This window comes from Podarcis tiliguerta (genome assembly GCF_965153285.1).
Source record: "Podarcis tiliguerta genome assembly, chromosome: 7".
Lineage (NCBI taxonomy): Eukaryota > Metazoa > Chordata > Lepidosauria > Squamata > Lacertidae > Podarcis > Podarcis tiliguerta.
This window is the reverse complement of record NC_139540.1, coordinates 66,926,829-66,950,623: the sequence shown is the minus strand read 5'-3', so window position 1 is coordinate 66,950,623 and position 23,795 is coordinate 66,926,829. Positions and strand designations below refer to the sequence as shown.

General features: G+C 44.6%; 1 protein-coding gene across 1 annotated transcript in view; it reads left to right on the top strand.

The window, feature by feature from the left end:
- CDH6 (cadherin 6) overlaps window positions 1-23,795 on the top strand; it is a 170,383-nt gene that overhangs the window by 62,559 nt on the left and 84,029 nt on the right. Inside the window, exon 2 of the mRNA XM_083449427.1 lies at window positions 17,012-17,370. Within this exon, the coding sequence (XP_083305553.1) occupies window positions 17,143-17,370 (228 nt within the window). The 5' untranslated portion in view covers window positions 17,012-17,142. The remainder of the gene's footprint in view (window positions 1-17,011; window positions 17,371-23,795) is intronic.

Here is a 23,795-nt window from a genome sequence, read left to right as displayed (position 1 = left end):
AGTTGGAAGTGTTTACAGTTTAGTAGGGTATGCATTGGTTGACAAGGTATGCTTGCCTTGGAGAAGACAAGACTTTGATGTGATGTGATAATCATCTTCAAATACCTAAAGGTATAGAAGATGGAGCAAGCTTGTTTTCTGCTGCTCCAGAGGTAAGGACCCAAACCAACGACTTCAATTTACAACAAGGGAGATTCCAACTAACCATTAGGAAGAACCTTCTGACAGTAAGAGCTGATGGGCAGTAGAATGGACTATCTTAGAATGTTGTGGACTCACCTTCATTGGGGGTTATTAAATAGAGGTTGGATGGTTTTCTATCAGGGATCCTTTATCTGTGATTCCTGCATTGCAGGGCTTTGGATTAGATGACACTTCTAGTCCTTTGCAACTCTACAAATCCATGATTCTGTAACCAGCACCTTGAACAACTAATGTTGCTGTAGGCTGCTCTTCCCTCTGGAGGCCATGGTAACAGTCTTGGGATTGTGAGGTAAGGTAAAATGGAAGGGGTCTTTGAATGACCCCATCACACAGTGTTCGAAACTCCCATAGTTCTGGGCACCTTTTGCAAAAAGGAATTTAATGAGTATGAGCAGTTTCTGAGCTCTGGGCGCAGTACTGCACCTTAGATTTCCGATTAAAACTTCAGAGTGGGAGGAAAGAAGGACCTTTTTCTGCCTCCCCACTTCCAGCTACTTTTTGAAGACTGCAGAAGAGACCCTCTTAAGAATATTAGAGGAGTGGGCAGTGGAAGGACTAGACTATGTGAAAAATGAACGTAATATTTTAGCTGCAGTTCATTCATTTTCAGCTTTGTATTCTTGTTCTAAAAAAGTGTGCCTAGACATTCCATTGTTGTGCCTATAACCTTGGTTTCGGGTGCCATTTAATAATAATAATAATAATATCTTTATTATCATTGCCCCCTTCGGGCATATCACCGTTTCTAACACTGCTGTCACATGATCGCTAGAATGCAACAGCCATTCCATGTTATTAAGGCTATCATACTCTCAACATGGTCTTGGTGTTGTGATCCCCTAATAGTATGGAATGGCTGTTGGGTTCTAGTGGTCACTCGAGGGAGTCATCCAACCTTTGGTCAATCTTTGACTTTAGCATCTCCATAGACAGAGGCGCATTACTTCTCAGCATGAATGTTCTCTTTAACCATTGTGATTTAGAGTAGGGATAGTTAACCTGTGTTCTTCCTGATGTTATTGGACTGCAATTCCCACCACCCCTGACCATTGGTCACACTGTTTGGGAATGATGGGATCTGAAGTACACATGTCCTGTTTTCGTCACACAACCATCAGTTCCTAATAACTATGAAACAATAAATGCATTGTTGCTCTCTTTGGAGGCTCTCTTAATTAGTCAGTTTCTTTTGATAAGTTAATTGAATAAGAAAATTGGATGATTTACTGGAGGGAGGAAAGATATGCCTAATGCTTAATACATATGTCTCCTGAATTATGCTTCTGAACTATTCTAATTATTTAGATAACTGATTACCTAGTTTAGAGTGGCCTTCTAATGAGTCCATAATTCGGGGGGGGGGCTTAGCTCTTTGAAGGTATGGTGAAGCATTATTTAATGTGGAAAAAATATGTACTAATTTTTCAAACTCTTCATGACAAATTTGACTTCAGGGGAAAAAGAGAACATTATCTTACTTTTGTTTTACTAGGGCCTACTCAATAACATGCTTACATTATAATTTTTTCTTAACTTTCTAAACTACTGTGTGTGTTGTTGGTGTTCTGGAGGGAATTAGAAGGGCACTTTTTATTACCAAGTCATACCTGAAGTGAGATAATGGGCAATTTAAAATCTTTGTTTCTTAGGAAGTTCTCAAGAAGTCACTATAGGAGGAAGAGTGCGAGTTTGCACTATGGATGATATTAGGGAACAAAGCTTAAATTAAGCCAACTAATTTTACATGTTTTTCACTTGAGACAGCTCAGTCCCCTGTATTCAACTTCTACACTATTCTGCATCTTTATATAATTACCTAGTTACCTTAAACGGGTCTTGCAGTATGACAGCCATTAGTGTTTATTCGGCTCTTTGATAGTATGTAAGAAACTTAATTTACTTTCTTTCAGTTATATATCAGTCTCTAGTTCCAAGACAGGGTTTCTTTTGCCTCTATCAAAGTGCATGTGTGTATCACTGAATTCAGGTGGCCCTCCAAACTTGGCTTGAGAATGTTCCTTATACTCTCGAACCCTCTTCTTCCCCTTCCTTCCTCCACTCCCACACATGGCTCAGTCACTTACTTTCCTATCCGATCAAACCACGGTTTTCCATTTTATCTAAACCAGTAAACTCTAGCTTGAGCAAGCTCTCCATAAAGAGGATAATAAACCCCAGCTGGATCCTGGTTTAGAATTCTGGTGAGACTTTGCCATCCACTAATGGGTAGACACAGTCATGACTGACAGCCTGGTTGTCAGTAAAGCATCGTCACATGCAAGCCGATGTGTTTCACAGGAAGGTTGCACAGGCTGTATGTGGGCCTGATGACCTCTCCTGCTGTAAAGGTGCCCTCTAGCTTTCCCAAACTGGGATTTCTTCTTCTTGTTGACTCCTATTTTATCCATATATCTCACTTGTCCATTTTTGTTTCTCACACTTGTTGCTATCTCTGCTCCTCCAAATCCTGCATTGTCACTTAGAAGGGTAACACTTAGAAGGCTGATTGTGGCCGTCATCTCTGTATATCCACGTTCATCCTTGACTAGGCTGGGCATGTGTCCTGCGTTAACAGATGGCAGACCACTATTTGAAAGGCTGTCAGTCCTCTATCTGAAAGTGTCCTCTGCCTGAAGGACTATTTAATCCAAGTCTGGTTTAAAAATAAAGAACCACAAGAACGAAGGGGCTTTGGAGTTGTCCTTCAACAGTTAGCACCTTGACAGCAGACTAAGGAGGCAGGCACACAGCTCATCTGATAATAGGCTCCCTCACCCTATGGTGAGGTGAATTGTACTTCTATTTAAATTATGGCAATTAGTTCTAAATTTGTATCTATGCATATGCAAATTGTATGCAGATCTATGCCACCTTTTTGCCCCTCTTTTTAGTGATGTGTTTCTTTCCTTCCTTCCTTCCTTCCTTTCTTTCTTTTTGCTGATGTGCACATGACCACTCTGTTTTTGCCTCTTTGCTTCCAGGCCTCTTAAACATGGCTACCTTTTGCCCCTTTCCTTGGTGTGAATTAAGTCTGAGATGAGGACTGCTGGGTCGGTGGGGACTGGAGTATTGACTGCTTGTTATGCAAGCACCAATGTGCACCTGAAACAGCCCAGTAGCACAGTTTTACATGCATAAAATACCACACGCAGTTCTTGGGCATCTTCGATACAAAGGAGCTGGTGACAGGTGATAGGAAAGGCCCAAGACCCTGGAGCGAAGCTGGTAGCCAGAATAGACAATAGAAAATAGAAAATAGAATCATAGAGTTGGAATAGACCACAAGGGCCATCGAGTCCAACCCCCTGCCAAGCAGGAAACACCATCAGAGCACTCCTGACATATGGTTGTCAAGCCTCTGCTTAAAGACCTCCAAAGAAGGAGACTCCACCACACTCCTTGGCAGCAAATTCCACTGTCGAACAGCTCTTACTGTCAGGAAGTTCTTCCTAATGTTTAGGTGGAATCTTCTTTCTTGTAGTTTGGATCCATTGCTCCGTGTCCGCTTCTCTGGAGCAGCAGAAAACAACCTTTCTCCCTCCTCTATGTGACATCCTTTTATATATTTGAACATGGCTATCATATCACCCCTTAACCTCCTCAGACCCAATGTTCTATTTTGCCATTCTTATGAGGTGAAAGGAATTTAAAATGCGAGGGTGTTTTTCCATGGATGAAAGTCTACAGCTTCTTACTCGAACAGAGATTCTTACTTGCTCTTGCCGCCCAGTTTCTAGAACGCAAAGACTCCCAGTCAGACCAAAAAAAAGCAATTCAGATGAGAAGAAGGAAAGACAGGCAACCAGTCCCAGAGATGTGAAACAACATTACAGAATATGCATATTGCATCTGTAAATAATATTAGGTCAGGTGTGTGTTCACATTCCTTGCTGTAGTCTTGCAGTAACCATGGAACTGCCAGAGCCCGCCCAGGCCAAGTCTCTTCACTGCTACAAATAAGAGAATGCGATCTGAACTTTCATAGTATTAAAACCTCCTCAAGAATAACACAGCTGGGAAGACATCCAATTTGAACAGGAAGATCAATGGAATATGGCAACATAATATACTGCTGTTTTTATACCGGATAGATGTGATGTTTGCACACATTTCCAAGGAGCAGAGATGGGGTTAGTAAAACATATTAGCTGCAGGATTTGCACAAGTTCCATGAAGGTAGATCATTTCATTTTTTGTTGATCCCAGTCAAATCCAGTACGTTGTTGGGGACTCATAAACGTGCCATTTGAGTGGAGTTTGTTGCAGGAAGCATAACCTCATTCTTCCTGGCTCGTCCAGAAATATACTTTTAAATTGCCCCTTCTGTCCAAACTCACATTCCACAGTTAATGTCCAAGAAATTCTACTTTATAAACCATGGTTCCACCACCTGCTGTGCAGATAATGGGTGTTTTAAACTGTGCTTACTGGCAGTTTTATATGTGTGTGTGTGTGTGTGTGTGTGTGCACGTGCTTGTGTATAAAAAAAAAGAATCAAACAGTGCACTGATAGCTGTAGGAATCAACAAGAGCAAAGAGTGTTGCTGCATGCCACCAAAATCTCCAAGTGGTGCAAGATTCCCAGGGTCCCAAGCACTTAGCCAGGGTTTGTGGTTTCTGTTGGAAATGAGGTGCAGCAGAGACAGTGGTGTCTGTATGATATGAGTTATTTACACGTACAGTGGTACCTTGGGTTACATATGCTTCAGGTTACAGACTCCGCTAACCCAGAAATAATGCTTCAGGTTAAGAACTTTGCTTCAGGGTGAGAACAGAAATCGTGCTCCGGCGGCACAGCAGCAGCAGGAGGCCCCATTAGCTAAAGTGGTGCTTCAGGTTAAGAACAGTTTCAGGTTAAGAACGGACCTCCAGAACGAATTAAGTACTTAACCTGAGGTACCACTGTATATACAACCTGAGCCTATGATGGAGGGGTTCACAGCATTAACACGCCAAAAGGGTTTTGTTTCTCCCATAGACTCAGCCTTGAATTCAAACAGACGTCAAACATTGTTCTCTTATTGTCTCTCTCCAGCTTGCTGCTTTACTTCTAGGTAATGTCACCGCTGACTCTCAACTCTAAATTAAGCTTTCTCTTTCCAACTATCTCTCACCCCTTTTTTGTCTCACGCAGAGCCCCCTTTCCTTTGTTCTCTTCGTAGCCAATTACACAGGTGATCACCTCGTCAGGAAGTGAGCCTGGCTTATATTTTTGCACTTGCTTGATGCAAGGGTTATAAGGGTCTCAACTCCCCTGCCCCCCAAACTCATAATGGTATAGTGAATTTTAAACCTGTCTTTGGCAACTCCAATTCAGCAGTAAAGAGCAGGTTTTTCCCAGGGAAAGCAGTAGGGGAAATGGAAAACCACTCGGTCACATGGCTGAAAAACACAGGACAAGCGGAAAACCTCTTAGACCCCTGCTCTCTAGGTACAGGATGAGCTTATGAGATATCTCTCATGGGTCTTCATATCTGTTAGTCTTTAAGGTTCACAGAAGAAAAGTTAAACAGTCCACTGGAAAGCTGTCAGGAATGAGCCAGCTCCAAGTGAAGGTTTGCAGCCAACGGCAGAAAGCAGCCAGGAACAGAGAGGCTTTGATGTTAGTCAGGCAGGGGAGAGCCCACAGCTACAGACTTTGGCTCTTCCTGACCTTGACAGAAAGGCTGATAAGGCAGGAGAGCAGGCTAGAACATAGCCAAAGCTTGCCAGAAGCACAATCAGGCGCGAATAAACTCAGAGACAGCCCCTCAGAGTTGGAAGCTGTTGGAGCTGATCCAATAAGTCCGAGGAGTCGGCGAATGGGAGGGTTGCTAGACAGGAAGCAAAACAAGACACGTAAGGGTCGTAAATTCAATATCTGCTGGAGATGCTGGAAGGAGTCTTCAGAAGGGTTATCTTGACTAATGATGCCGGAGGCTTTGTTAGAGCTGTCTGGAGCTATCTGTTTTTGCAATAAATTTTCCTTTTTAATTAGCTACGCTTACTGTGTTATCAAGCTGGGAACCTGGACTCCTGACGAACACATGTCCAAAGGAGTCTCTCTCTCTCTCTCTCTTTCTCTCTCTCTCTCCCCCCCCCCCCTTAATGGATCCTGAGATTGTCCAACTTATAAAGATGTCAGCAAACATGATATGAAGGCTAGCAACATTAACCCCAGCATGTGGGAATCCCTTGCAGATGACCACAGTGCCTGGAAACAGAGAGTCAGGTCATATATCTACAGCAGTGACCAGAGAAGAAATGACTGCTGGAGTAGTGCAGAGAGAAAAAATGCCATGGTGCAACTGCAGCAATTAAACCAAATGTCTTCATCTGCCCCTGCCGCAACAAAACATATCTCTCCCTTATTGGTCACTACAGCCACATCAGGCACTGTAACACTCCAGTGTCTTGACTTTACCCCCAATGGCACACCCTTCCTTTGTCTCTCAAGACAGATGGAGGACAACATATTAAGAAGAACCTATGGGCCAAAGTGCCTCAGTCATCGCATAGCGCCAATTTTTCTTTCAAAATATTGTTGCACTTGGCAGGGAGGTGGAATCCAGATGTTAAATAGGTAAAGGTAAAGGGACCCCTGACCATTAGGTCCAGTCATGACCTACTCTGGGGTTGCAGCGCTCATCTCGCTTTATTGGCCAAGGGAGCCGGCGTACAGCTTCCGGGTCATGTCGCCATGACTAAGCCACTTCTAGTGAACCAGAGCAGCACACGGAAACACCGTTTACCTTCCCGCCAGAGCAGTATCTACTTATCTACTTGCACTTTGACGTGCTTTCAAACTGCTAGGTTGGCAGGAGCAGGGACTGAGGAACGGGAGCTCACCCCGTGCTGAGGATTCGAACTGCCGACCTTCTGATCGGCAAGTCCTAGGCTCGGTGGTTTAACCCACAGCGCCACCCGCGTATTTAGATGTTAAATACTTCGTATCTAAGTAGCGCTCTTCATTTTCTCTCTATTTCTATTTCTCTCTCTCTCTCTTATAAGGTGGGCCAATTCATGTTAGAGAAACGTTGAAGCTCATTAATGCTGCCTTTTACAATTTCAGGGGCTTCAGGATTTATTGAATGAGCTCATAGTAATGCGAAAAAGGAGCTGCAGTAGAAACTGCAAGGCTAAAGTAAGCTTGAGAGGTTGAGGCTGGCGTCAAGTTTAAGAACAGCAAATCTACTTAAATGTAGCAGTGTTATTATCAAATGTGAAGAGATTTGCAGTCGCTGGCAGTGTGTAACTTACAAGGGAAATCTTATTAGTTTTGTTTGGTGAGTGGGATGAAAATGAGACAGATAACTGACGTATGCGTTTCCCCCTCCGTAAGAATGGATTTTATGGGAGGGGGAAGATCTGAAAGACGAGTTGTCAACCTATTTATTGTTCCAGATCTCATCAGGCTTTTTAATCGTTCTTTTTTTTTTCCTGCTTTGCTATTGCTGGAAATCCTTGTCTAAAAATGGTACCTGGCATTTTAAAAGAATGTGCCTTTTGTTAAACTGAAGAATTCGAAATTAAAGCCTGGAATGCACCACCAGGATGATCAAGAAGGAGTTGGTGGTCGTACTCTGCACTACGCTCAATCTGTCATTTTTGTGGGTTGTGGGGAGAAAGTCTTAAGTTTGCATACATAGAAGAAGAAGAGGAGGAGGAGGAGTTTGAATTTGATATCCCGCTTTATCAGTACCCTAAGGAGTCTCAATGGGACGTGGGTGGCGCTGCGGGTTAAACCACAGAGCCTAGGACTTGCCAGTCAGAAGGTCTGTGGTTCGAATCCACACGACGGGGTGAGCTCCCGTTGCTCGGTCCCTGCTCCTGCCAACCTAGCAGTTTGAAAGCACGTCAAAGTGCAAGTAGATTAATAGGTACCGCTCCGGCGGGAAGGTAAACGGCATTTCCGTGCACTGCTCTGGTTCCCCATGCTGGCCACATGACCCGGAAGCTGTACGCCAGCTCCCTCGGCCAATAAAGCGAGATGAGCGCCGCAACCCCACAGTTGGCCACGACTGGACCTAATGGTCAGGGGTCCCTTTACCTTTAAGGAGTCTCAAAGCGGCTAACAATTTCCTTTCGCTTCCTCCCCCACAACAAACACTCTGTGAGGTGAGTGAGGCTGAGAGACTTCAGAGAAGTGTGACTAGCCCAAGATCACCCAGCAGCTGCATGTGGAGGAACGGGGACGCGAACCCAGTCTACTGCTCTTAACCACTACACTACACTGGTGTATGCATCAAGGCCATGCATGCCTTGATGTTAGTACCCATGTGTCCTGTTAGTGGCAGTCCTCTATATGTTGCTGGAAAATAATCTTCTAGTTGAAAGAGGTCTCCATTTGAAGGCAGAAGTCATTCACCTAATATGGTTGAACTGCAATGCTGTTTGCCCAGGGTAGTGAATCTTTTGCCTGGTATAAAATATGCCTGAAGCATCCCTGGCAGAAATATCTTCACCTTTTTCTTATTAACATCCAAGAAAGGTACAGCAGTGGTTTTCAAACTGTGGCCTGTGGTCCATGAGGTTAATTCAGGTGGTCCATGGCACGCCTATGGATTTGTGTTCGAGGAAGAGAGGTGAATATTACGTTGAATATTCTTTTTCATTTGAATTGAATTTTGTTGCTTCTTTTATTTATTTTTTACCTTATATGTTGTTGTGTTGCGATTTGAATTCTGTGGAGTTGCAGTTGGTACAAGAGTCTGAAAAACCAATAAGTGGTTCACCAAGACCATTAGCAATATTCAAGTGATCCTTTGCAGGAATGGTGTTTGGGAACTGCTGTGCAATATAGCTTCCACAGGCAGCTTCCCGATTTCTCGTTCTTAAATTAAAAAAAAAACCACAACTGCTATTTGCTTGAGATAATTTTTTCTTTTTGTCACTGTTGGTTGACCCTTACTGAGTGAAGAAAGATGTTTGAAAAGAAGAATAAAAGGCCTCTTTCTTTTTCTTTTTTTGAAGTAATTGCATTCAATTTAGATGATATACCTGCCTTTTTTCCCCAAACAGGTTAACTTCCCTTGCTAATGTTGAAAATGACTGAACACCAATTCACTGTTTCGCTCCCACCCTTTCCTTTGTATGTGTGGCTATTATTTAAGAAGGGGTGTTCCACAGGAGGGGGGGGGACAGTTTAAGATCTAATTCACAGAAAATAGAGAAAGGCTTCTATGTATCTGCTTGTGGGAGACATAATTTGAAAAGCCGGCTCGGAGCTTCTCGTTTACTATTTTAAACCTAGTTCATTATGGATGGCTCTGCAGTGCTATGTATCACCAGCAAGTGAAACATAAAAATTACTCAAATTGTCCTCCATAGCGCATAAGAAAACAGTATTTGGGAACTCATTTGTACTCGTTGGCTATGTAGCTAGTAGCCTTCACCCCATCTCCATTTTCTCTTTCAGTGATATGGAACGCTTCCAAGAAATTGGGCCCCTCATCTAGAACTCCTATGGGAGTTCATATCTTACATTTAGGAACGCGGGTAGCACTGTGGTTTAAACCACAGAGCCTAGGACTTGCCGATCAGAAGGTTGGCGGTTCGAATCCGCGCGACGGGGTGAGCTCCCGTTGCTCGGTCCCTGCTCCTGCCAACCTATCAGTTTGAAAGCACGTCAAAGTGCAAGTAGATAAATAGGTACCGCTCCGGCGGGAAAGTAAATGGCGTTTCCATGCGCTGCTCCAGTTCGCCAGAAGCAGCTTAGTCATGCTGGCCACATGACCCAGAAGCTTTATGTTGGCTCCCTCGGCCAATAAAGCGAGATGAGCACCGCAACCCCAGAGTTGATCACGGCTGGACCTAATGGTCAGGGGTCCCTTTACCTTTAACCTTTACATTTAGGTTGTCCCAAGAGAGGCAGTTCAGTGTCTGTGGCTTGAACTAAGACATCCAAATGGGCAATGTTTTGTTGCCAAGGGGTGGCCCATTTATTTATTTATTTATTTATTTATTTAAAACATTATTATTATACCACCTGCTGTTAAAAATCCCAACGCACTTAACAACACACCAGTACCAAGACGACAAAAACAGCCAATTGAAAACCGAACGAATTCAGTAAGTGCTGTTAACAACCGATAGGAACCCAACAGTTCTCGGCAACTTGGGATCCATGACTTTCAGGAGGAAACAAGAACCCTGCAGGGTAGCTCAGTTGGTTTGAGTGTGATTCTGATAAATGCCAACATTCCAGGTTCGATCCCCGTATGGATGGGACAGCTGCATATTCCCGCAGGACTAGATGATCCTCGGGATCCCTTCCAACTTTACAATGGTATGATTCTATCACACCTGCCTTGCCTTGGGTGGAAAATCATTCCACCATCTAGGCACCAATTTGGAATCCCACTGTCCAGTTCCCTCCCTAGGGCAACCAGGCTCCAAGGAAATCAAGGTATCATGCAAAATAGGGAACTTTGGCAAATGTAGCTTGTCATGCAGGGGTGAGAAAAGTTTAAAAAGTGCCTTCTTTTGAATCACCCCATTCCAAATATATTACATGTCACCCTCCCATAGCTGTCAACTTTCAGATTTGAAAATAAGGGATCAGCAGCCTCGAAAATAAGGGATCAGCAGCCTCACCTGTCCCGGGGACTGTCTACGGGATATCTAACAATCCGGGATAGCAGCGGGAAATGGTGCTGGAATAAGGGAATTTCCCACCCAAAAAAGGGAAGGTTGACAGCTATGCACCTCCAGTGCTCCATTTTCATTCTCACCTGAGAAACAAAATAGTCAGGAATTATGAAGTTGTTCCATTATATTGTACTTTCCAGAACCAACTACAAAAAAAACCCCCACTCCATTTGGTGTTGACCTATGGAAGAATGAAAGCAGAATCAAATGGATGTGCGCTATTCCACACATAAGGCCTCGTTTATATAGATACTTGGATGTGCGGAACTCGTGGTGTGCAAACCACAGAGAGCTGAGTTAGGTAACATCTTTCAGGATTAGGTCCCCCGCTATGGTTATCTGCAGCACATTACAGCTGGGGAGACATTAAAAAGCTGTGTTTAACAGCTGTGATATCATCCTCGCAAGCAATATTTCAACCCGAGCTGCTATAAAAACCTCCCTTGTGACATCAAAGCTGTGAAAAATAGCAAATTTGAAGTGCAGGGGGGGAAAGCCCCTCCTCAACCGCCTGCCGCAGGAGTAATTGTTTCCTGGCAATTGACATTTCAAGAGCTGTTTCTTTAAATGCCCAGCCTCTCCATCTTACTTGGCTTCCTCCCACCCCAGCATGACTGAAGGAATCTAGAGCAGGGATAATGACTCGCCGCAGGTTTCATCCGAGGGGGTAATGAAAAGAAAAGGAATGATGGAGATAGTCAGGACGGAGCGATTTCCACTATCTGATGCCTCCCCCCTCCCCTCTCCCCGCCACCATGCTCCAGTGATAGAACCAGCCTGTACTAACGACGGAATAATAGGTCGGCTCATATGCTCTGCTCCATACCAACAAACCCATCCTCCCCAATAAGAAGGAGCCGGGAGCACGGGAGCGAGAACTATCCCGTCATCAGTCACTTTACATCTGCACTCCGAGCAAACATAATGGCAGGCACACTGTTCCTTGGCAGCTCGCCAGGGCTGCAAACGATCGTGGCACTAATTAACTCACCTGTGGAATTCACGCTCCGCAGCCGGGCTCTTTATGCAGTTCACCAAAGCGTGCTGCCAAAAGAGGAGGTTATATTTTGAGAGAGAGAGAGAGAAAAGAACCTGCTGGTAAACGGGGTAAAAAGTTTTGAACATCCTGCGAGGCCGACAGGTCTGTTCCCGTAACAACTGCACCATGCAGGTTTAAGTGGAGCATATCAAAAAACCATCCCACGGGATAGCAGAAGTTACCTGGCGACAGGTGCATGACCCCAGAATGTGTCAGTTGTACATTGCCCACCCCTCCATTCATCCCACCTTGTTCAGCTCCGCCTGCTTAATGGTGTAGTTCTTATTTTCTCAGTTTACGTGCCCAATGACTGGTGTGGGCCAGTTCAGTTCTCAGCATTGGGGAATTGGCCCTGCAGTCCCCATCCGTCTAATAAATAGCCACATTGCAGGTAATTTTTGACATTCTGAACATTCGCGGGTATTTGTACAATTCCCTGACTTGGAAATATACAGCATCAATTTTTAAAAATATTTGTTTTTCATTCCTCCATTTGGTCTGAAGAAAAATGCAAAGGAGCACCGTACGTGTAACATTGCTACCAAGTTGCAATGATGATGCTAAAGCATCCACATTAAATGCTTATACAGCATCAAGAACTCCTTCAGTCTCTCATTGTCCTCTGGTTTATTCCTGTTCCAGTAAGGATGACATATTTCGGGAGAAATGTCTATAGAATAGATTCTGGCATCTCATAAATGGATGAAAAGTTAGTTTGCTTTCAACTTCGTTATCTGTCAAACTTTTCTTAACTTTCCTTCAATATATAAAAGGATATTATTTCTTCACGTAAAATGGTAAAGGGACCCCTGACTGTTAGGTCCAGTCGCGGATGACTCTGGGGTTGTGGCACTCATCTCGCTTTATTGGTCGAGGGAGCTGGCGAACAGCTTCTGGGTCATGTGGCCAGCATGACTAAGCCGCTTCTGGCGAACCAGAGCAGCGCACAGAAATGCCGTTTACCTTCCTGCCAGAGTGGTACCTATTTATCTACTTGTACTTTGACGTGCTTTCAAACTGCTAGGTTGGTAGGAGCAGGGACTGAGCAATGGGAGCTCACCCCATCCCGGGGATTCAAACCGCCGACCTTCTGATCGGCAAGCCCTAGGCTCTGTGGTTGAGACCACAGCGCCACCCCTGTCCCTCATTTCTTCAAGCAGCCATAAGCAATACATTTTGGACCAGTCCCCTTCATCAATTTAGCTTAGAAACATCCCTGCTGTCCCCTATAGAGGCAGCAGCAGGACAGGCAAGGTCTAATAGCTGCTAGGAGGGGTTTGGCAGGCTGCCACAAACTGTGTAGCCTCCAAGCCCAATGGGCATGTGTTGAGTGCAAGGGAAAATGGGCTCACAGTCCCACATGCTGCTTCTTTTAAGTAAGTTATTGAGTAATATTTTGTGGTGTTTTGGCATCCGTCTGCCTCAAGGGACAATGGAGTGCACCTCCAGGGCTAAAGTCAAACCATGGGAGAATCAAAGAACCTGCAGTGATTCTCCAGAGGTAACTGTTGCCTCCTGTGTTGTTTTTGCTGTGTTAGCAGCACTGAAGTGACCTCCCGGGGGCCCAAGCCTGGGCAGTATGTATGGAGGTCCTGGGCTACCCATATGACAACACACACACCCTCTCGCCCTCACTGATGTGGTCCAAAGGACAATAGAGCAATACTTTTCACCCCAGCTGGGCTGCAGGACTTGCCAGAAAGAAGTGTACAAGTCGCCATCCAACAGTCTTAGGGACTCCAGATTTGTGTTGGGTTTACTCCTTAGCCTTTTGCTCTCCTAAAGATGGCAAGGTAGCAGGTGTGGGTTTTTCCTCAGGGTTTGCTCCTGAACCCTTTCTCATGGGTAAGCATAGCCGCAAGGCAGCAGAGGTTTAGGATCAGTTTTCCTTCTCCTTGATGGGCTACCTTCTCAGGTTGACAAGCCCCATCTGCCCCTCATTTCCCTCTACAGCTCGTACCTTCTTCTGTTCTATTACAGTCATACCTTGGAAGTAGAACAGAATCTGTTCCAGAAGTCCGTTCGGCTTCCAAAAGCCAAAGTCTGGCTTCCCGATTGGCTGTAGGAAGCTCCTGCAGCCAATCGGGAGCCACGGAAGTCATGTCGGACATTCGGGTTCCAAATAACGTTTGCAAACCAGAAGACTCACTTCCGGGTTTGCAGTGTTCGGGAGCCAAAACGTTCGACTCGCAAGGCATTCGGGATCCAAGGTACGACTGTACTTATCTTTAAATATTAAGAGTATATTTGGTTGAATACCGAAGTAATACTCCTAAACAAGCAATAAAAAAGTTCTTGGTACTTTATGCATAGTAGCAAATGGAAATCTTCATATCAAAATTTGCAGGAAGAGGAGGGAAACACTTCCTCCTAGATCCACAGCTTCCTGCTTTGATAATTTTCTTTAGTAAGGGGATAACAACACTGCCTACCTTCCACAGCTGTTCTAAGTTTGCAGCCTGATAAAAATATATATTAAGCTCTTTGTGCATGCAAGGGTCCTTTGTAAACACTCCATATTACTAGTGATAATTTCTGCTCATTTCCTTATGTTAATGGAATTAGGGGAACTAGAAAGGTGGAAAATGCCGAGTTGGCTTGAGGGTGTTGTTGTCCCATGTCTTTCTCTTGACCAGCATAATTTGGTAGCAACCATGTTTATGTGCACGTATCTGGTCAGTTCCCCTGACCCAGCAGATAATGAGATTTATGGATTCATTATATCCTTACTTGCCAGTCCCCACAATTATAGCAGCATTGCATTTTTCTTTTCTGTGAAAGTCTCATCCATGTGCTTCAGGATGAGGGATAGTCCGAGCATGTTGGAATTAAAGAGCATCCGTTGCCTTTCTTCAACAAATTCAACATAACAAAACCAACAAGAAAATATGAGGATTTTTCTCTTTTTAAACAACTGCCCCCCCTCGCCCCCCAAATCTGATAGCTAGACCTCAAGTGTGGTTTGTTTTGGTTTTGGAGGAATTTCCTTCTCATAAAACAAAGAAATATAGCTGGTAACTTGTGAAATGTTTTGTTAAGGGTGAAGACAAATGTGATATTAAACAAGGGCTCACAGCAAGTTTCTTCTAATGCAGCGTGAGCTCAGCTTCCTCCTGGCTTTATGATTTGAGGCATGGACGTACATGTCAGCACATTGAAATCTCCTTTGGCTATCAGTTTGCCCTCCCTCCTGCCCTATTCTTCAGGCAGGCTGCTTAGCTTTTTGTTGTTTAAAGCACCACATGAATGTTTATTAATTTATCTTTCCATCATCACCTTATTTTTGCCTCCTCCAAAAAGTTTGAAAAGAAAAGAAAAACCAATGCTGTGATGGGCTTAGGTGGTTTTGTCCACAGCTGGTTTCTAACTTGCAGAATTATTTTGTTGTGGGGCCTTTTTCTGGAGCTCAACACTAGAGAGGAACAAGATCATTTGAGCTGAAAGGGAAGGTCATTTCCATACATGCTCATCAGGGTATACATGCTCTGTCTCTCCTCCCCAACCACCCACAGTTCAAACAAGAAGCATTATTGTTATTACTACTATCATTGTGATTATCATCAGTACACACTTTTCTCCTATACAGCAGAGGTACTAAACCTAAGGCAAGACTTACTTGGGCTGCCCCTGTGCTTCATGTAGAAGAAGCTGTTCTTCTCCTTCCCAGTGGAGGATTTTGGAATACAGAACATGCAGCAGCTTGACTGTTCACTGGAACAGAAAATCAACATCATGTTATGCTGCTGCTGAAATAATTGTACTGGGATTCATATGTATGGTCCTGGTTCACACATCTTGATAAGCTGTGGCAAGCAATAAATTTCTCCTCCTTTGCTCTCCGATGCCTGGAGTGGAGAGAAACATACCATGAGGTTTGGCTTAGCATTACGTGTGAGCCTGCATTTGTTTCATGAGAGCCAGTGTGGTGTAGTGGTTAAGAGCGGTAGTCTCGTAATCTGGGGAACCGGGTTCACGTCTCCGCTCCTCCACATGCAGCTGCTGGGTGACCTTGGGCTAGGCACACTTCTCCGAAGTCTCTCAGCCCCACTCACCTCACAGAGTGTTTGTTGTGGGGGAGGAAGGGAAAGGAGAATGTTAGCCGCTTTGAGACTCCTTAAAAGGGAGTGAAAGGCGGGATATCAAATCCAAACTCTTCTTCTTCTCCTCCTCCTCCTCCTCCTTCTTCTTCTTCTTTCTGTCTCCAACAAATGGTGAGTTTTAAGCCAAGAACAAACTTTGACATATGCCCATACTTTGTTTGGAGGAACAAGCCCTGTTCACCCATAATGCTAAGCCAAGACCCATAGTTTGTTTCGCCAGCCAGGATCAACTGAGCATCATGCACTAGCACACTGATTCTTAAGCCGGCATAAACCAAAGCTAACCTTCATGAGCAATATGCCATTTTTGACATTGCACCTATATCCCAAATCCTTAAAAAAACAAAAACAGAACAGTCTGCTCTATCTAGAATGGATTAAAGATGCATAGAAGATGGGTCTTTGCTGACCCAAAATACTTTTGTTACCATCCAAAACCATGATATATGAACATGTAAAATACAGTACAATCTCACAGCATATTTGATAAACTCAATGAAATGCACATGGTGATAACCCAAGCTAAATCCCCATGACCTGGAGGTTGCAATGTATCTAGGTTTAAATCTTTGACCCATAGGTTGAGAGCAGGGTTCATATTCTTCTGTCTTCCCCAAATGAGGGGGTGGGGTGGGGGGCAGAGTGTTGGCAGATGGGAGGATAGACAGAGTTGGCAAGCAATGTGATCATGGTTCATAGCCCTTAGTGTATCCTTTACTACCAGCTGAAAACATCTTTCCTTGCTATTCTACGAATGGAATCACCACAAAGTCAAACAAGGCTGTCCAAACTAGGGTTTATTTTTTTAAGTTAAGTGGAATAAGGAGCAAAATTAAATGTGTTTTATTCCTCCCACTCAACAGAGATATTGCCTTCAGTTTATGTAAAAGGCTACTTGTAACGTTTAAGAACGGAGGAGAGCCTCACAGGATTCTTTTTGTGGCAATTACGTCCTCGTTTTTTGTCGAATTTGCTGTCATATAGAATGCTAAGTAGCCCTGCAAATGCTTGATAAATTGTCATTTCTTTTTCATTTCAGAGCTCCACAGAGACCCAAGCAAAGAGCATTAAGAAGCAAAGGGGGAATGAGACTGTCTTCAGCACAGGAAACTAGTTCGCATTAAGGTGAAGAGACAAATCGCCGCCTCAGTCTTGCTTTGTACTGCCACAATGAGAACTTATCATTGCTTCTGGCTCCTCTTCTGGGTTGGTCATCCCCACCAAAGTTCTCCCACCCCCTTATCCAAAAGGACTAGTGGCTTTCCAGAAAACCCAAAGATTTTGGATCTATCTAGAAACAACAGGAAAGAACTTAATCGCTCCAAAAGAAGCTGGATGTGGAATCAGTTCTTTCTTCTAGAGGAGTATACGGGCTCTGACTATCAATACGTTGGCAAGGTAAGTTGTTTTTCAGCACCTCGTACTCCGCAGTTTTCAGAAGTCTCTCTGAATTGACGAGACAAAATGGGATGCCAATTCCATTCCAAAGACTGCTGCTTTATGGTCATGGCAGGAGAGTGTGTAGTTCAGTAGCTGAGCTACCAGCACAGGAAATGGAAGGGGAAAGTGGCCTTACTTTTTGTAACCAAATATGTTCAGGGTAACAGCCGCAGTTAGATCTTTTGTATATCTTTAACAAGGGAAACCATTTTGCTGCATAAAGAAAACCAATGGCAATTAAGTACAAAATCACCATTTGTCCCTTAATTGCAACAGAGATACCATTAATTTAGGCAATTCCCAGGATCTGGCTGCAAGAAAGCATTTTAATAGATACTGTTCAGAGATTTGGAGATTTAATATTCGATGTTTTATTTTCCCTCACTCCAAGGTACATCAGCAAATGTATTTAAGGCCGTAAATATTAGGAGGCTTGGTTGAAAAGCCAAGAATTGCTGAGGTGTGTGCTTAGTCACAAAATGTCACAGATTACAAGAGGGTTGCATATAAACTGACATGATTTGAGACTTGGTCCTCATGTTCTCCAGCACACTCTTTGTTGAACTGCCTTGGTTTCCTATTAAGAGCTCCTGTGTTGGTATTTGGAAGTATTTGTGCTCTGTTAAAATGTTGAGTAACACGATGCTGTGCGTGATTTATTATTCCCTCTTGTCAGACTATGTTGTGTCACATGTTTCAGACTGTTCCTCAGTTTAAAAGTGGTAAGTCCTAGAAGGCAGGAATTGCTCCCTGAGACTGACTGGAAGACTGACCGCAAGGTTTTCTGTTGAAACTCGTGTCTCTGTTCAATGTTATGTGTATGTAACCTACAGCAATCATGATCATGCATTCTTCACATGCAATGATGAACTGGGGACTGTATAAATATGTGTTGTGCGCTCCTCAGAGTTGCGCAGAATCTTTGGGTGTTAATCAAGCTGTTCCTTCTGCCATGACTGAATAAGCTGTTTGGTCCTTTGGGTGTGATCATTGGCTAAGTTCACCCCTGTTCTATTGGACTCCTGTCCACAACACTAAAACATTACCCCAAAATACCCGTTTTTCCATGAAGCTGTATATGTATGCTTTTATAATAACGTTATTATTGTTTTTTAAAAAATAGAACTGTGCAACTGATATCCCTCTAGTTGCTTGTGCTAAGCTCACCTGAAGCGGGTACAAATTGTCCCCAGGCAACCAGGCATATTATTACAAGGTGGGGAGGTTACAATCTTTTTTGTGAGCCACCTCAAACACTTCTGTTCAAAGTTGAGGAAAACATTCACACTGCTGAAGTTTGTTATGTTGGGTGTGCAGGCTTGTATTATTTCTTAGATATGCACCCTGCTGTGCTATGTAAAAACTTTTGCAAGGAAGGTTTCAAAAAGTGTGATGTGCAAAGTATCACAAAGTACACATTCTTTCTGTTTCTTTCTCTACTCTATAAAAGTGCCTTGCCACCCTTTACCCTCCTCAGAGTGGCAAGTAAGGCGAACAAAACTCAGATTTTTTTGGTAGGTGAAAAACTTCGTGTGAACTTAGTCTCAGTTTATTATGGCACACCTGAAGCAGTCCAGTAATCCTCAGCTCTTTACACAGAGCCATGTGTTTGTTTGTTTGTTTGTTTGTTTGTTTGTGTCCTAGATCTTTACTAAGTCTCTTCATTTAATGATTAACTATGGATAAAGGAGGGACGCGGGTGGCGCTGTGTGTTAAACCACAGAGCCTAGGGCTTGCTGATCAGAAGGTTGGCGGTTCGAATCCCCGCAACAGGGTGAGTTCCCGTTGCTCAGTCCCTGCTCCTGCCAACCTAGCAGTTCGAAAGCACATCAAAGTGCAAGTAGATAAATAGGTACCGCTCTGGCGGGAAGGTAAACGGCGTTTCCATGCGCTGCTCTGATTCGCCAGAAGCAGCTTAGTCATGCTGGCCACATGACCCGGAAGCTGTACGCCGGCTCCCTCGGCCAATAAAGTGAGATGAGCGCCACAACCCCAGAGTCGGCCACGACTGGACCTAATGGTCAGGGGTCCCTTTACCCTTTACCTATGGATAAAGGGGGTGAGGGCTCTATTGCAGAAGTAAATCTGCTCTCTCAGTTGGAATGAATGGAGAAGCACGTGGAGACAGAAACCCAATGTGCACATTGCAATACACATGTTAGGCCAGAGCTTTCCAAACTGTGTGTCGCGACACGTTAGTCAGTGTGTTGACTGCAATGTGTAGCACGAACGCTGGAAAGGGGTTAGTTTAACCTCTGGTTTGCTAGTAAGCCTGAATGACTGTGTCACGAAATGATGCATGTCTAAAAAGTGTGTCACCAACTTGAAAAGTTTGGAAAGTTCTGTGTTAGGCTTTGGACTGGGGTGATCATGCTTAGCTTAAGATATTTCAAAGTCCTTGACAGCAAAAAGAATGCCATGTCACACTGATTCTTAAATCGGGGCTTGTTAGCTTGATATATCACAGCTTTCATCTCAGTTTGGGAGCATCATATAGCAGAATCCAGTTCAGTGCGCAAGTTTGGAACAAATAGATCAGGGGAATGTAATTTGATTCCATGAAATTAGAATTAGAGTTTCGATGCTGTCATACTTTTTCGTGCAGCCTAGAGGCTTCTTGGCTCCTGGACCCAAAGTGTCCCCTCCCGCATTAAAAAAAAGTACAGTTGTAAGGAACTTTGCATACTCTGGCAACGGTAGCAGCTTACCAGCTTACTGATCTAAGATGTTTCCCCAAATCTAACCAACATTAGTTTAGGGAGTTTAACCTAGTTCTGTATCTGTTGCTCCTAATACTGAATAAAAGTGGAGTGCTGGATTGTTGTCTTTCTACTAGTATTTTTTATATATGCATGTTTACAAATGCATTATACAGAATGGAGAAAAGGCCTTAGATATAACAGAGAGGAGAGGGTGAGAGAGGACCCTAGATGTACCATTTTTTGTTTCATGCCATACCTGTAAAAGATTAAGCCAGGTGGGGGCTCACTTTCAGAGAGGACTCCTTACACAGCTCCACTAGAAGCAATTGTGGATTCTAACAAAAGGCCATTTTAGTTCTGGTTCTGTAACTATCGGGGAGGACATCTGCAAGCAGAAAGAACACAGTGTCCTTTTTCAGATCAAACACCGCATGTTTGATCTGAGCAGTTTTTGATTCAACCTGACCTCTTAGACTTTGTGGACGAAACATCTTCAATCTCTGGGGCTGCTTCTTGACCTGCGGTGCATAGAGTGTGATCTTTCTCCACTGGGGCTATGACTCTTTCCCTCAGAGTAGATGGCCTCTACCTATGCTTGCCAATCAGCTGCTTGGCCATGGATGGATTTGACACAGAGATGAGCAGGTTGAGAAAGTAAGAGCCAAGCACTGGAACTGCTGCCCAACTCCTGCAGTCTGAAACAGTACTTCATTCTGGAATTTGCAACCGTATTTCCCAGAATGACTCACAGACTCAGAAATGGAAGCTGGAAGCAGATCAGCTTGGGAGCAGTCACATATATTACCACTAAGCTGAAACATCCACCCTAATGCGGTAGCGCTTCTCACAAACTGGAAGAGGGACTGCCTTTTTGCCAATTCTTTGGGGTAGCGGTGTGTGTCCAAGGGAAGATAGGACAGGCTTGCATTGCCGCAGAGCCTAGCTTTTTGCTCGGTGCTGTGAGCTGCTCGAAGACAGGGGATGTCTCCCCATCGCTGAGGCAATGCCACACCATCTTTATTTCCCAGTGTTGATGTCACAGGGCCTGTCAGGTCACCCGCAGGCCAGAGAGAGCGAGAAACGTGAAGCTAGCGATCAGTTTGTTGTTGTTGTTTAGTTGTTTAGTTGTGTCTGACTCTTTGTGACCCCATGGACCAGAGCACGCCAGGCACTCCTGTCTTCCACTGCCTCCCACAGTTTGGTCAAATTCATGCTGGTAGCTTTGAGAACACTGTCCAACCATCTCATCCTCTGTCCTCCCCTTCTCCTTGTGCCCTCAATCTTTCCCAGCATCAGGGTCTTTTCCAGGGAGTCTTCTCTTCCCATGAGGTGGCCAAAGTACTGGAGCCTCAGCTTCAGGATCAGTCCTTCCAGTGAGCACTCAGGGCTGATTTCCTTCAGAATGGATAGGTTTGATCTTCTTGCAGTCCATGGGACTCTCAAGAGTCTCCTCCAGCACCATAATTCAAAAGCATCGATTCTTCGGCGATCAGCCTTCTTTATGGTCCAGCTCTCACTTCCATACATCACTAAGCGAGCAGTTAGTTTCTTTATTAAGGAAGGAAGGGAAAACAAAACAAGGAGGCTCAGCAAAGCAAACCCCTCTGAATAGAAAAGTTGCTTGACCCCTCCTTTTTTGCCTTCCCCATCAGAACTCCACCCCTGTAGTCGCTTGCTATGGGAAGCTGCAAGCATTTCCCTCTCTGCCTGCCGGGTGTGTCGTTCGGCAACATGCAGCGGTCTCCATGATCTGGGAATGAGTGGAGCCTGCGAGCTGCTGGCAGAGAAGCGTTCAGGAAGACAAGGAGAAGCCCTGTCCGGTTCCCCTCTGTCTTCTCTGTTGGAGCCTGCATCCAAACTGGACACCTCATCATCCCTCATGCTCCCTGCTTCCAGTCTTTCCCAGCTTGTACCATCCTCTGAGGTGTGGCTGGAATCTCACCACCACTGTCCTGGGTCCAAGTCTTCTGCTTCTGTGCCATCCCTGGGGGGTTCCTGGGATGGAGACACCCACCCCTTCTCTTCATCCAGCCAGTCCCTGATAGTTGAGTCTTCACAGCACAGTGTTGGATGGGGAGCCAGCCCGGTTAACAATCAAGAGGCAACGCATTGAAACCCTGCCCAAATGTGTACCTCTTGTTTGCTTATTCCATGTTGGTTTGCTTGTTCCTTCCATGGCTGCAAATAGCCATGGAATAAGCAAACAAGAGGTACATTTTGGGCAGGGTTTCAATGTGTTGCCTCTTGATTGTTAACTGGGCTGGCTCCAGGTTCGAGTGGGCCATTCGCAGAATTCCCCCTCCACTCAGTGGATGCTCTGATGCAATTGTCTGTTAGTAGTAAGCAGCTCTGATGTGAGGGCAATCTGGCTGCGACATCTGTCACCCCATTGATCGCCAGGGTTGATTCGGCTGATCTGGCTGGCTAGGCGGGTGTCCCCTTCCTCCCTCACCGCTCCATGTGCGTCCCTCCCGAAGCTGCGTGCTCGGTGGAAGAGGACGACCATCCCAGATAGAAGGAGTGTACCGTTCTTCGGTCAAGGGTATACGATAGCTGCGCTCCCCTGCTAGAACCTCCAAACAAGAACAAGAGGTACATTTTGGGCAGGGTTTTAATGTGTTGCCTCTTGATTGTTAACTGGGCTGGCTCCAGGTTCGAGTGGGCCATTCGCAGAATTCCCCCTCCACTCAGTGGATGCCCTGATGCAATTGTCTGTTAGTAGTAAGCAGCTCTGATGACTGTCTTTGCAGGCATGGTGGGAAATTAAAATCCCCAGCCCTTTCTCTCATCCTGGATAAAGTGACAGAATGATTGTAAGAAATTTAGATGGCTGCTCTGAGCCAACCAGTGCCTATTGGAGAACCAGAAAGGAGACTTTTGGTAGGTATCTGAATGCCTGCAGAGCATCAGAGCAGTGGGATATGCTGCAGTGCTTGGGTCCCCTGCAGCTGCCTGAGGATGTCAGGTGCTGACACCTGCCTTGATTGTTAGTAACAGTGCATCACTAAAATGCAGAATATTGAAATAATGACAGTTCTGTTGCACGGCAAGAATTGTTTGCTTCATGCTCTGATGTTCCTGCAGACATTCAGATTGTGCATCGCACCTGTGCTTCCTCCATCAGCTAATAGGATAGGTCTGTACAGTCCTGTTATCTTACATTTGTACCTTGTCAACTTGGCTTATCTTCCACTTTATCTCAGCCCATGCATATCACCATGTGTGTGATTTATATGGTGTTCCTGTAATATTTGGGTTTGTTTACAAATATACAAGTTGAGCATAGGTGGAGAGGCGCACAGTTAACATCCCTTCCAAGCAAATCCTCGGCCTCCTATCAGATCCCCGGAGACACACCAGCATCCAAAAAAGGTGAACGCCACTGTTCAGCTATCTGCTTCTCTCTATCTCAAATTGAAGTTTTTTTCTACCTTTCTATCCCACCGCCTGTTTCTGTTCTTTTACACCCCCCCCCCCACACACAAACAGAAAGAAACATTCTTAGTGGGCACAGGGGAAGTATTCTGTCCCCCCACAAACCCTGGCTCTGATGAGATTCACATTTCTGGGAAATTTTGCTCTTTCTTGGTCATTAGTTCCCATTAAGAGCCATTTTCTTGGCCACTTCAGCCATTAGCTTTGCAATTTACACAAGCAAAGGTACTGCCAACCTATTATTCA